This window comes from Dipodomys merriami, unplaced genomic scaffold (assembly GCF_024711535.1).
Source record: "Dipodomys merriami isolate MVZ:Mamm:240054 unplaced genomic scaffold, mDipMer1.0.p SCAF_599, whole genome shotgun sequence".
NCBI classification, from domain to species: Eukaryota; Metazoa; Chordata; class Mammalia; order Rodentia; family Heteromyidae; genus Dipodomys; species Dipodomys merriami.
The window spans coordinates 362,776-376,941 of NW_027206178.1; the positions used below are offsets into that span (position 1 = coordinate 362,776).

General features: G+C 41.5%; 1 protein-coding gene across 48 annotated transcripts in view; it reads left to right on the plus strand.

Annotated features, from left to right (window-relative positions):
* LOC138813404 (protein FAM114A2-like) overlaps positions 1 to 14,166 on the plus strand; it is a 185,365-nt gene that overhangs the window by 101,521 nt on the left and 69,678 nt on the right. For 44 of the 48 annotated variants that reach the window (XR_011367801.1, XR_011367793.1, XR_011367785.1 and 41 more), the window contains 3 exons: positions 4,109 to 4,304; positions 5,606 to 5,698; positions 14,030 to 14,166. Coding sequence is in view for 6 of the 48 variants with exons in the window: in XM_070001813.1 (XP_069857914.1) it covers positions 4,185 to 4,304; positions 5,606 to 5,698; positions 14,030 to 14,140 (324 nt within the window). In the remaining 42 variants the exon portion in view is untranslated. The remainder of the gene's footprint in view (positions 1 to 4,108; positions 4,305 to 5,605; positions 5,699 to 14,029) is intronic. The other 4 variants (XM_070001822.1, XM_070001810.1, XM_070001811.1 and 1 more) reach the window with 2 other exon arrangements.

Genomic DNA, 14,166 nt, shown 5'->3' on the forward strand with positions numbered 1-14,166 from the left:
TCACAATGAAAAACTTGCTCAGGGAAAGACTCTAGGAAGACAGGAAAAAGATAAACTATAAACTAGCGTGAAATATTTGCAAGCCATAAAGTAGAGGAATTAAATCTCCAATAAACAGTGTTCTCAAGTCTCTGTAGTACATAATTGTAGAGAGCTGCGAGAGGCCGCACCTGGAAGATGGTGCCGGCTTCCGCCCTCCGCCTTCCCGATGGCGAGTGCTCTCTGTGTAAACAACTCCTGATATGGCTAAGGCAAAGAATCTGGCTTGCTTCTCGCAGCTCTCTACAGTTCCCCCTTTTTTGTTTAAAGAACACAGATGAGAACAGAGGTCTGATCCCTGTTGTGCAATTGCAAGGACTGCATACAAGCCTTCTCCCAGAGGGCACCTTCTCTAGGGATGACTCAGCCTGTCCATTGATTCGTTTTTCACAAGGACGGGAAAAGGCGAATCGAACCCGTGTGCAATCAAACATGCTCTCCTCGAGGGCAAAACTCATGCCTCTCGACTGCAGTACTTTGGCTTTGCAATCTGTGTTCATTGTTTTAGGGTGGCAAGCCACGCTTAGGGGGACTGACCTGCTCCAATGACTGTAAAGGCTTGGATAATCATGGCTGCACTGCGACGCTGAGAACCTCTAGTTTGGCAAATGCACCACAGACATACCAAGGAGGCTAACACCAGAAGGCCTATCAGGGCTCCCAAACCCGCCCCCTCCTTGAGATGAATCATAGCAGCGGAGATCCATGAAGATAACCCCTCCGCCAATCCAGCATCCACTCGGGTCGAGTTCACCATGACGATGGCAACCCTGAGCTGTTCCATCAGGCTGTCGAACTCCCCAGTTCAATTACCTAAAAGATAACTAAACAACTGTTTAGACAAATTTGCAGCATTTTTTGAATAGGTTTTTTTCCTGGGCCTGAACTCTGGGTCTGGGCGCTGTCCCTCAGCTCTTCAGCTCAAGGCCAGCGCTCTACCACTTGAGTCACAGCGTCACTTCCGGCTTTTTTCATTTTGCTTATGTGGTACTGAGGAATTGAACCCAGGGCCTCAGGCATGCAAAGCAAGCACTCTACCACTGAGCCACCTTCCCAGCCCCCATTCTTCTGGGTTAATTGCACCACAGCAGCAGCTAATCCAGCATTAATTAGTGGTCCGCCCAGCTCTCTGCAAACTCTCATCCATGCTTCTAGTCCCCTATTCTTATATGGGGTTATGGCGGCTCTGCATTCCTTAGTGCACTGCTCGTAAACAAGCTGTTTAATTAATGGCATGGCTGCATCTGGGTCACCAAAAATTCTGCCAGCAGCCTCGACCATAAGGGCAACAAAGTCCGAAAACGGCTCCGTAGAGCCCTGCAGGATTTTGGTGAGATTGCCACTCACCTCGCCTTTATTTGGTAAGGCCTTCCATGCCTTTATGCCAATTTTATTGATTTGTTCATAAACTTGAACCGGGTAGCCTATCTGCTGATTGGCGAATCTCCCCTGTCCAAGCAGCATATCTCTGTCCCAAGCTGGGTTTCCCCCAGCCTGATTGGCCACAGCCTCTTCACTAGCAAATTCAATCAAAAAGGCCTTCCAATCTAAATACTGACCTGGGCTCAAACAAGCTCGTGCGAGCCCACTCCAATCACTGGGTGTCATGCAGTGTCTGTTTAGGGCCTCTACCTGGGCTACAGTAAAGGAGGCTGTGATTCCATATGTCCGCACAGACTCAGCTAAAGATTTTATCACCTTAAAATCTAAGGGTTCATAATACCGCTGTCCCTGTGGATCCTGAAATATTGGACAGGCTAGATGTAACTCGGTTCTGACCGCTTTCCACATGCCTGGGCTGAAAGAACAGCCGGGGCTGCCACTTCCAGGGTCCTCCCCATAGAGCGGAGGGGCCGAAGGTGTGGGGCGGGGCATGGAGGGCGTGCATTCGTCTTTATCTGGGTCCTCTCTCTCCTTCCCTTTCCTCCTCTTTCTTATCTTTGTTTTTTCTATTTGTTCTATGAGTGATTGTAGTTCCTCTGAGTCTGTAGACTCAGAGGTCTCTAGTTCGGCAAAATCAGGGTATGACCCCCCCCTGCTCTCCTCCTTTTCGCTGTCTGCCCTTTCTGATCTTTCTTCCTGCAGCATTTCTAAGGCGGCCTGACCATTCTCTACCGCCTCACTGCAACGCTGGTCCTCGAGACAGCCTCTTATCAGTTTCCATATTGGTCTCACTCCACTCTTAAGCGTTCCTTGTTCAGAGGCAAAATCTAGGTCCCTCCCTAGTTTCTCCCAAGAGGCCACCGTGAGGCTTCCAGAGACAGCGAACCATGGGGCAACGGTGTCACATTCATTCAAAAATCTCTCTAAAGTACTCTTTTTTATTTTTAACTTTTTTGAGTGCAGTAGCTCATTGAGAGCCAAAAAAATTGGGTGCGAAAAAGAAGCGCCCATGTTTTAAACATTTAAAGCTGGTAAACAAACTTTTACTTTCACTTTTGGCTACTCTATTGACTAGCCCCGGGTTCTCACTCTCTCTTTATCTACCGAGAAGAGCAAAAATCCCCCCACTCTTGTGGTGGATTCCCCTTTTACCTGGGAACTTACTCCCCGCTCTTGTGGCGGATTCCCCTTTTACCTGGGAACTTACTCCCCGCTCTTGTGGCGGATTCCCCTTTTACCTGGGAACTTACTCCCCGCTCTTGTGGCGGATTCCCCTTTTACCTGGGGACTTACCCCCGCTTTTATCGCGGATTCCCCTTTTACCTGGGGACTTACCGGTGCACCACCCTGACCGCAGAGAGTTCTGAGTCCTCATTGGGGTTATGGCTGATTCCCCGTACGGGCCACCACGTGTCGCTACCGCCTCGACCAGCAAGGAGACTCGAAACCGGACTCTTCTCTCTGCCGTGTATTCAGGACCTTTTTTTAATCTTGTGACCCCAACCCCGGGGAGAATTCCCCACAGCCTTAAGTACCCGCTGGGTAGCCAACCCTGATACGCCACGTGGGAACCGCCAATAGGTTCAGGTGCGCGGAAGCAAGCCAGATTCTTTGCCTTAGCCATGTCAGGAGTTGTTTACCACGAGAGCACTCGCCATCGGGAAGGCGGAGGGCGGAAGCCGGCACCATCTTCCAGGTGCGGCTTCTCGCAGCTCTCTACACATAATGATAAAAACCAAACCAGAATGATTGGATAATGACCAAAAGATACAAATAAATGTTTCACTCTCAGCAAATAAGCATATAAAAGGATGCGTTGGTCCCAACCATTAGAGGAATGCAATTTAAAATGCTCAGTGAGGTACCACTACATACCTATCTGAATGGTTCAATCAAAATAGTGACAACACAAGGTTGATCAGAATTCAGGGGAACTTGATTATTCATACATTGCCACTTGGAAAATGAAGTGATAGTTTACATGGGAAAAGAATAGAACAATACCTTGTTTTGGGACAGTCCTGTGGATTGAGCTCAGTGCCATGGCACTATCCTTGAGCTTTTTTGCTCAAGGCTAGCGCTCTACCACTTGACCCACAGTGCCAGTTTCCGTGCATGTGGTACTGAGGAATCAAACCCAGGGCTTCATGCATGCTAGGCAAGCTTTCTACTGCTAAGGCACATGTCCAGCCTAACAGTAACATTTAAAACTAAACTGAGTAGCTCAAGAGAAAGCTTAGGTTCCCATAAACACCTATACATAAGGTTTCTGAATCGTCTTATTTCTGTGATAGTCCCAAAGTACATTTATACCAAGGACTATTCAGAAACAATAAAAAAAAGTCTTAATACAATAAAAGTGGGTCTGGAGGGACTTAAATGCTGTGTAAAAAATTCTTAACAAGTGGCATGCTATGTAATTTCATCTATACTTCTTGAAGTGAAAAAGGTTCAGTTGAAATCTGTTGAAATCTGAAGATTGGTGGATTCTGCCACAATGAATTATGCTTCAATTATGGAAGCTGTTACTAGGAGAACCTGGGGGAAGATCTGTGGGATCTTGTCTGTATTAATTTACTAATGTTCCTGCCTGTGACTCTGTGAAAGTGTAAAAAGATTTACACAAATAATGTATACTAAAAAGGCTGACCTCAATCACTTTTTTCCCTTGGGCTTTCTGATAAAGATGATCCTTGAGTCTCCAGTGATAACTGAAGATGGAAACTGGGAGTCAGTGGAGAATTCTGAGTCCGTGAAGAGTAATGAATCTGTTGACCAACATGCCAATCAAGAAAGTTAATGGAAGCTGTAGTGCCCAGTTGAAAAGACCAGATGTTGGGTCTTCCAGGGACCCTGAGACTTCAGAAGTTCTCCCTTTTCAGGTATTACAGACAGCCACTGACTAGAATCTCTATTTTTTTTTTTTGTGGGTCATGGGGCTTTGAGCTCTGGGCTTGGGCGCTGTCCCTGTGCTCTTCAGCTTAAGGTGAGCACTCTACCACTTGAACCACAGCACCACTTCCGGTTTTTCTAATGGTTTATTGGAGATAAGAGTCTCATGGACTTTCCTGCCTGGGCTGGCTTTGAACTGTGATCTTCAGATCTCAGATACTCAGCCTCCTGAGTAGCTAGGAAAACAGGTGTGAGCCTCTGGTGCCCAGCTAGAATCTCTATAAAATATTGGGATTTAAAAATATTGGGGTTAACCTGGTACCCCTGGCTCAGACCTGTAATCCTAGCTCCTGAGGATGCTTAGGTCCAGATGAAATGCAGATTCAATTTCCAACTAAATTCCAGCAAAATGCTACACTAGAGGTATGGCTCAAGTGGTAGAATGCCAGTCATGAGCAAGCAAACCAAACGTGTGAGGCCCTGGTACAAGGAAAAAGAAGTTGGGGTTAACAGACTCAAGCTCAATGCTAATTTAGGATTGAAGTTCTTTACTTGTTTTTACAACCATAAATAATAGTTTTTCAGTTCTATAAATGCCATCAGCAGTGATTACCTTTGCTGCATGGTGCCTACATGATGAAAACATGCAAGTGTCTGTCAGTCAAGCAGTGCATTAAGCAAATATTATTTGGTTCCCCATACTTTGGCTAATAATTAGATAACTTACGTATATTATACTTTTTCATACTTTCTTGTGTCTTCCCTCCCCCGCTCATTTACTAGGACAGTAGGAAACTTTCCAAAGATATATCCCAGGCCAGCTGGGGATATTGGGGAAGCTGGGGCAACTCCTTGCTCTCCTCAGGCTCAGCTACAGTAGCCACTGTGTGTAAGATCATCAGTCATTTCATTACTGTGTGTGTTTATATTGTTACAAGGGACTTTGTTAATAAATCTCCTTCTACATTTGTTCAAGGGATTTAATTGTTTGAAGACAAGTGATCATGAGATAGATGATAGACATCGCAAGTAGAATTGGTAGCATTTTCTTATTAGAATGAAGTCTAGGAATTGCTATAAATGCCTGTTCTTTAGTGATGATGTATCAGAGTTTTTGTATAAAAAATATTATACTAAGGAGATATTTCCAAGGACTAATAACCCTAATTGTTAAAAATAAACTGTCTTATAGCTATCATGATTTTAGATGAATGGACTTTGATATTACATTTTTGAAATTTATTTTGTTTAGTTTGGTAATAAAGAGCAACCCATTATGATTTTTCTCTAGGACAAGATACTTCAAATATCATTGAAAAGGCAGAGACTTCCCTTGGGATCCCTAGTCCCAGTGAGATTTCCGCCGAAGTCAAACATGCTGGAGGTCTGTATATGGAAACATTAAGTCCTAGGATACTTTGGATTCAGTAGCAAGCTTGTGCATTTTTGATACTAAGGACATGGGGATATTCTACAGGTGTGGTGTGTTGTCTTGTGAATCCAGCTGCCAGTTAGAGATCTGTGTCTTATAACTGCTCATATCCCTCTACTCTGCATCTGAACTAATTTCAAGGACTGCTACATATTAAAATTATCTTGTTATATATGTTGAATATAAGAATTGCTTAGCACTTTGCTTGGCAACCAAGGCTAGGTGAATTTAAATCTGTCACGACCAAAAAGTATTTTTGTTCATTTAGGGCTATTTTTTGCTTTTTGTTTTTTGGTTGTTTGATTGTTTTTCTGCCTTTTGTTTTCTGATAACTGGGCATTGAACCCAGGATGTTGCACTAGCTAAGCAAGTGTTTTGCCATTGAGCTGAGGTACATTCTAGCCTTTTTTCTATTTTTTTTTTTTTTTTTTGCATTTTCTTGATCTACTGAGGGGCGTCTGAGTTGGTTCCATATCTTAGCTATGGTAAATAATGCTGCAGTAAACATAGTTGTGCTGGTAGCTTTAGGATGGTCTTGTTTGTGATCATTTGAGTATATGCCCAAAAGTAGGATTGCTGGGTCATAGGGGAGCTCTATGTAGTCTTTTGAGGAACCTCTATACTACTTTCCAAAGTGGTTGAACAAGTTTACACTCCCACTAACAATGCAGTAGGGTTCTGCACATATCCCCTCCAGCACCTGTTGTTATTAGAGTTCTTTATTCTAGCCATTCTAACTGGGGTGAGGTAGTATCTCAATGTTGTTTTGATTTGCCTTTTTTTTCATGACTACGGGGGTTGAGCATTTCTTCATGTGTCTATTGGCCATTCTTATTTCCTCTTCAGAGAAGTTTCTCTTTAAGTCTTTAGCCCACTTATTTATTGGGCAGTTGTTTCTTTGAGGATTTGTTGTTGGAGGATTTGATTTTTTGAGTTCCAGGTATGTTTTAGATATGAGACCCTTATCTGTTGTATGGCTAGTGAAGTACTTCTCCCAGTCAGTGGGCTTTCTATTGATCTTGCTAACTATGTCCTTTGCCATGCAAGAAGCTCTGCAATTTCATGCAATCCTATTTGTCCAATCTTTCTTTGCTTTGTTGTGTTTCTGGGTCTCTTTTAAGAAAAATTTGGCCTGTGCCAAGGTTTATTCTTGAAAGTTTGTAATGATCAAAAGGAAACCTGCACTTCTAATCCATATGGAAAAGTTTTGAAGACCAGTCTGTTTTCTTCATCTCTCATAGCCCTTATTGTTTCTCATTTAATACTCTTTACTCATCTCTATCATTTTTTCTCTAGAAGCAGATTTATTCTACCTGTCTTTCTCCATCTTCAGAGTTATATTTTGTCTTGGCATACACCTATCAGATACTAATAGGTTCCACTATCACTACTTGTGAATACCTAAGAGAGAACTGGATTGACCTACTTTCAGGTCCATAGTGCATGGGTCAGTAGAATGGAGAGATAACTTCATCGGACATGGCAAATTACTCCATATATGAGGCACTGTTCTTAATGATGCTTGCATAAGTGAGGCTACTTTGTCTGTGACTAACACACTATGTGTTTAAAAATGAGTTTATTTTTCTCCCTGAAGAACTCTACAAATAGAGTATTGCATGTTATTTTGGTGAATGTAGGGTCCTGGTATCTTCACTTTTATTTGTTGGGTTCTTTATAATTTTGTAATTGTTGTCAGATCATGCTGTGAGTGCAGGTATGGTATTCTCAAACAGATAAGCTCAAATTCAGGAGTTACAGAGACAGGAAGTTTCATTTCTCCTCATGCTCCCAGCAGCTTGAATGGTTTAATGTCTAACTCTGATGCTTTGAGATGTTGGAAGATTAAAGTGTTGGCATTTTCAGAAATTTTTATCAGGAATTGCTTTTAGTGGGCAAGGAAAACAGGAGTTAGAAGTATGTTTGGATAGTAAACAGCAGTGATTTTATAAGACTTGAAGGATATTTGTCATTCAGAGCCAGCCATGTTTTAGAAGGGGAATAAAAATTATGGAGAACCCTGGGAAGAGTGGCTAGTATTAATGTCTTAAAAAGTTAGAGAGTTAATGGATCATGAATATGAAAATCTAAGGAAAGGTGATAGGGAGAATACACCTTTTTTATACCTTTGAAGACTAGCATGGAGAACAGAATTTAGGTTGTGTTTACTTGTGTCTCATGAGTAGAGAACTCCCACTACTCAGTGGAAGTTTTATGGACTTAGATTTTAGTTGAATATTAAGTGTACCAGAATAGAATGGGTGGCTTTTTCATCCTAACGTCTTTCTCATCTTCTAAAATTTCTAAGCATTAATTTCACTGTGAAGGAAAGTATACTGGCGATGGGTTTTTTTTAGAAGTTTGAGATAAAACATACCAATGAAATCACTTGGTCATCTTTTTTGCAATTTTGTCATGTTCCTTTAAGGATGTTGTCTTCTGCTTTCTCTCTGTGTGTGTGTGTGTGTGTGTGTGTGTGTGTGTGTGTGTGTGTGTGTGTGTGTGTGTGTGTGTGTGTGTGTGTATGTGTGTGTGTGTGTGTGTATGTGTGTGTGTGTGTGTGTGTGTGTGTGTGTGTGTGTGTGTGTGTTCCTGGAGCTTGAAGTCAGGGCCTGGGTGCTGTTCCTGACCTTTTTGCTCAAGGCTGAGTAGCTAGGATTATGGTTGTCAGCTACCGGTGCCCGGCCTCTTTCTTTTTTAATGTGTATGTTCTGGCACTGGAGCTTGAATTCCGTCTTCACAGTCTACCTTGTCTCCCTCCTCCACAGCTGGCACTTGAACCCTGCCTCTGGTTTTTGCGGGATAAATAAATGGAGATGAAAGTCTCACAGACTCTTCTGCCCTGGTGGCTTTCCATTGTGATCTTTAGATCTCAGCCCAGAGTAGCTAGGACCATAGGCATGAGTCAACAGTCACCCTGTCCTGCTTTCCCAATTCAGATTGATACTTAAAAACTTTTTAACTGTTATTAAAAGATACTGGTTACAGTTATAGAAGTTGGGTAAATAATACATTTCTTTTTTATCAGTCATGGACATGAACTCTGGGCCTGGGCGCTGCCTCTCACCTCTAGAGCTCAAGGCTAGTTAATGCTCTACTACTTGAGCCACAATGCCACTTCTAGTTTTCTGATGGTTTATTGGAGATAAGAGTCTCACAGACTGGCATTGAAGCACAATCCTCGGATCTCAGCTTCCTGAATAGCTAGGATTACAGGTGTGAGCCACTGGTGCCTTGCTATGAGTACATTTCTTTTTGGACAGTGTCACCATTTCCTTCTCTGTTAGGCTTGTTTAGAGGGAGTCTAGTGTGGCCTTCAATCTTTTTTTAATTTTTTATTTTTTTATTGTGATTGATTACATAATTTCCCAAATTTCACAGTATTGTGGGATAGTGATGCTGTTAAAGTCACAAACACATTCTAACTTTCCTGGAGCAAATTGTCTATTATGGTCTATAACATTTATGAGTTCTATGACCTTTGTGATACAGTTATTTCTTCCACATTGGGTGGTATGTACATTTCTTTTGTTTTGCATAGCATCAGCTGTTCCCTCTTTCCCATTTGTTCCCTCCCTCACATAGCTGTCATTAAGTTGCTTAGTTCATTTTGGTCAATGTCCTGTGCAGATGATGGGTCCTGCTGTTGTATGTTTTCCCCTGATTCCCTCTAGTTCTGTGTCATCTTCCTGGTTCCCCTCTGGTGTACACATATATACCATACATGTGATCAGCAGCATGGAGTTATTTAGTAGTGGTTTGACCAGATGAGTGGAAGTTCTTTGTTTCTTAAGTCTTGTTAATTTTGTCGTATCACCTAACATTTTGGATTTAACATCCACTTATCAGGGAGACCATATACCATTTGTCTCTTTGCTTTAGGCTTACCTCACTCAACATGCTTTCTTCTAGCTCCATCCATTTCCCTGCAAATGTCATTATTTTGTCATTTCTAATGGCTACATAATATTCCATTGTGTATAGATACCACAATTTTTGGATCCATTCATCTGTGGTGGGACATCTGAGTTGTTTCCATATCCTAGCTATTGTGAACAGTGCTGCAATAAACTGGAGGTGCATCTGTCTTGTATACTGGTTCCTGTTGTTCTGGATAGATGCCTAGAAGTGGTATGACTGTGTCATAATGGAGGTCAATATTTAGCTTTCTGAGGACCCTCCAGATTGCTTTCCAAAGTGGTTGCATAAGTGTACATTCCCACTAGCAGTGTAATAGGGTTCCTCTTTCTCCGCATCGCCTCTAGCATTTGTCATTGCCTGACTTGTGGATGTGGGACATTCTGACTGGGGTAAGGTGGTATCTCAGGGTTGTCATTATTTGCATTTCCTTCACCACCAGGGATGGTGAACATTCCCTCATGTGTTTCTTTGCCATTTTTTTTTTTTGGGTCCGGTTGTGGGGCCTGAACTCAGGGCCTGGGCGCTGTCCCTCAGCTCTTCAGCTCAGGGCTGGCGCTCTACCACTTGAGCCACAGTGCCACTCCCGGCTTTTTTCTTCTTGCTTATATGGTGCTGAGGAATTGAACCCAGGGCCTCAGGCTTGCTAGGCAAGCGCTCTACCACTAAGCCACCTTCCCAGCCCTTCTTTGCCATTTTTATCTCTTCATCTGAGAAGTCTCTCTTTAGTTCACTTGCCCATTTAGTAATTGGTTTGTTAGGTTTGGGAGGGATTAGTTTCTTTTTGTTAATTTATTTTTTATTGTGAAAATACTGTACAGAGGGGTTACAATTACATGGGCAAGATAATGAGTACATTTCTTATCAAGCATTGTAGCCTTCTCCTTTGTTTCCCCTTCCCATCCCTTTCCATCCTCCCTCTGGCCCCCTCACCTAATCCTCCCCGCCACCCCCAAAGTTGTAAAGTTCATTTTTACATAACAAGTTGTACTTCTCATTGTTGCAATGGGCCCACCTGTATCCTCATTTAAACGACTTGTTTTTCCCCTTCCCCTGGGATTAGTTTCTTGAGTTCCCTGTATATACTGGATATTAACCCCTTGTTTGATATCTTGCTGTTAAATATTTTTCCCAATTAGTTGGTTGTCTTTTTAGCTTGGTTGCGATAGCTTTAGCTGTGCAGAAGCTTTTTATTTTAAGGTAGTTCCATTTGTCGAGTCACTCTCCCAATTTGTTGTGACTCTGGGACTCTGTTCAGGAAGTTTCTTCCTGTGCCTATAAGTTCAAGTGTCTCTCCTACTCTGTCCTGCAGTAGTTTCAGAGATTCAGGTTTAATGTTAAGATCTTTAATCCATTTTGAGTTGATGTTGGTGCATGGTGGTAGGCTGGGGTCCACTTTTAGTCTTCTGCATGTGGCCGCCCACTTTTCCCAACACCAGTGGTTGAAGAAGCTTTGTTTCTTCCATTGTATGTCTTTTAGCCTTCAATCTTAAGGACTAGTTTATCTTTACTGCTGCGCCCTGATTCCTCTGAATTCACTCTTATTCCTCAGGTTTTCAGTGAAATCTGTTCACTTTGGTTGTTTAAAAAACCAGATGTTTCAGCATAGCTTGAGCTATGGGGATTGTGTTGCTTACTACTTATGCTAGTTCTTCTCCCAACTGTGTGATGTTACCTAGTGTTTGAACAGTGTATTACTCAGATACATACAAATCAACACATCTGTAGATTCTTGGAACATTTTACTTATATAGCTGCATCCTCTGAAGTTTTTTGACTTTAAAGTAGTAGCTGCTTCAGCCTTCCTTGATGCCAGACTTTATCCCTGACTTACATTGCCTGTGAGTGTTCTGTTGTCTGTAGGTTCTCCTCTGTGTGTTGGGGTTTGGAACTTTTCTCTAGGCAGAAAGCCCAGCTGTGGCGTTGACTTTGTTTCTCTTTTCTCCTGGACCAAAGTGTTTTTTTTTTTTTTTTTTTTGTCTTTTGTGTAGTATCTAAAAATAGTTCTTTCTTCTATTTTGTCTGGTTTTCTAGTTGCTGTATAGGAAGGCAAGTGTAGAACTTGAAAGCAAAAGTTCTCTCCATAATAGAGTGTTTGATATAATATAGTTAAATTACTTGGTGTACTAGTTGATCTAGTATAAGATTTTTAAAGGCAAACAGAACTAATTATTCTTGAAACATACTCATCTTTGTAATGTATATTGATTCCCATACTAAGAATCAGCATAGTCTTTTAGGACAAAGTTGAGCTATAATTTTCATACAGTAAAACTTTTTTCTGCAATATGACTTTGTGTTGAGAAATAATGGTTATGTTTATACTGTATAATGACAGTATATTGTGATGCACAGATACAGAATATTTTCTGTATTTGTATGGCTCACTGAGATATAAGAATATTTTCATTATCTGAGGGAGTTCCTTCATGCCAGTTTGTAGCCACACCTTTCTGTCTGTTCACAGCATTTGCCAACCATTGATCTGTTTCTGACTATAGTTTCCCCTTGTTTAGAAAAATGTTTACTATGTGCAGATCAATATTTTTTTTTCTTTTGCCAGTCCTGGGGCTTGAACTCAGGACTTGAGTGTTGTCCCTGACCCTTTCTGTCCTTAAGGCTAGCAGCACTATTTCCTAATTTTTTTGAGAAGTAATTCGGAAATAAGAATCTCATGGACTTTCCTGCCTGGGTGGCTTCGAATGTGATCTTCAGCTCTCAGTCTTCAGAGTAGCTGAGAAGCTAATATTGCAGGCAGAAGTAAGCGGACCACCATTGCCTGGCTATTTTAACCTTTCTTTTTTTCTTTTGGCAATATGAAGTACCACTTGAGCCACATCCTTAGTCCTTTCTTCTGCATGCCTCTATCTATCTACTTATCTATGTGCCTGTCTATCTATCTATCTATCTATCTATCTATCTATCTATCTATCTATCTATCTATCTATCTATCTATCTATCTATCTATCTATCTATCTATCTAGAGGGAGTAGTTATTTATTTTGATCTATGTTCTCAGAGATGTCAGTTCAAAATGTCAGGGAGGGCATGGCAAAGCAGAATCAATCATACCATGGCAACTAGAAAGCAGAAATAGATAGTTTGTTTTTGGATCTGATCATCGGTTTTGCTTGTGCTGGCTTTGGACTACAATTCTGCCTCTACTTTGTAAGGAGCTGTGATTACAGGCATACACTGTGTGTTTGGATTCTCTTTTTATTCTTTTCACTGTGTAGCCTGAGCATCCATGAATGGATATGAATGTAGCTTAGGCTCGCCTCAGACTCACAATACTCATACCTTAGTATCTGGAGTATTGGCATTATAGGCATGCACTACAATATTTAGTTATACTTTAGCTTTATGCTTTATATTTTTTCTTAATTTTCATACTGAACATTAAAACAGTGAATTTTCATAATGTGAACTTGTTCAGAATCTTTAAGAGATAGTATGCCCCTTCTAGGAAGATAACTATAGTCCTGACATTTATCTTAGAACAATTTTGTTTGCTTTTATACTTTACATACTTATAGTACATTTTGTATCTAGCTTCTTCCACAACATTTTTGTATCATTTGACCATGTTGTATTTTGGATGTGGTATTCCATTTTGTCACTATGTCATATTTTATTTATCCCACAGTTGTTAAGCAGTAAAATAGTTTCCATGTTATAGCTATCACAAATACTGCTGCTCTGAATATTTTTGTTTATGTCTTTTTTTGGCCAATACTGGGGCTTGAACTCAGGGCCCAGGCACTGTCCCTGAGCTTCTTTTGCTCAAGGCTATCACTCTACCACTTGAGTCACAGTGCTATTTCCTGTTGTACTGAGGAATTGTTCTCAGGGAGTCATGCATGCTAGGCAAGCACTGTACCATGAAGCTGTCTTCTGATGAACCACTGTACATATATGTAGCATAGTAGATACTGGCCAGCAGTTTTCCAAAGAGGAGAATCTACTATGTTTCCACATGCAGTGTGTAATTATTTCCCTTGCTGTTCCACATTCTTCCCAGTACTTAGTATTGTAAGTCACTCTTAAAGAATTGAAACATAAATGGTTGGGCACTGGTGGTTCATGCTTGTAAACCTAACTGTTTAGGAAGTTGAGATCTGGGGTTGTGGTTCAAAGACAGCCCAAGCAGGAAAATCTGCAAGACTCTTCTCTCTAATGAACCAGCAAACAAAGCAGGAAGTGGAGCTGTTGCACAAGTGGTAGAGTACTATCCTTGAGGAAAAAAGCTCATAGACATCACCTAGGCCCTGAGTTTTAAGTCCCTGGACTGCCACAAACCCCCCCACAATACATGCAAATGTATTTTCCCAGTATTGTAGTAATGACATTGATGTTGCTTTCTAGGGAAAGGACAATATTAGCGGGAGTTTAGATGCCTTAGAATTCATTGGGAAGAAGACAATGGATGTAATAGCAGAACGGAGTCCTGTATTTAAAATGACTATAAGAGTTTGATGAACCGGAATTCTGCACTGTCTCAG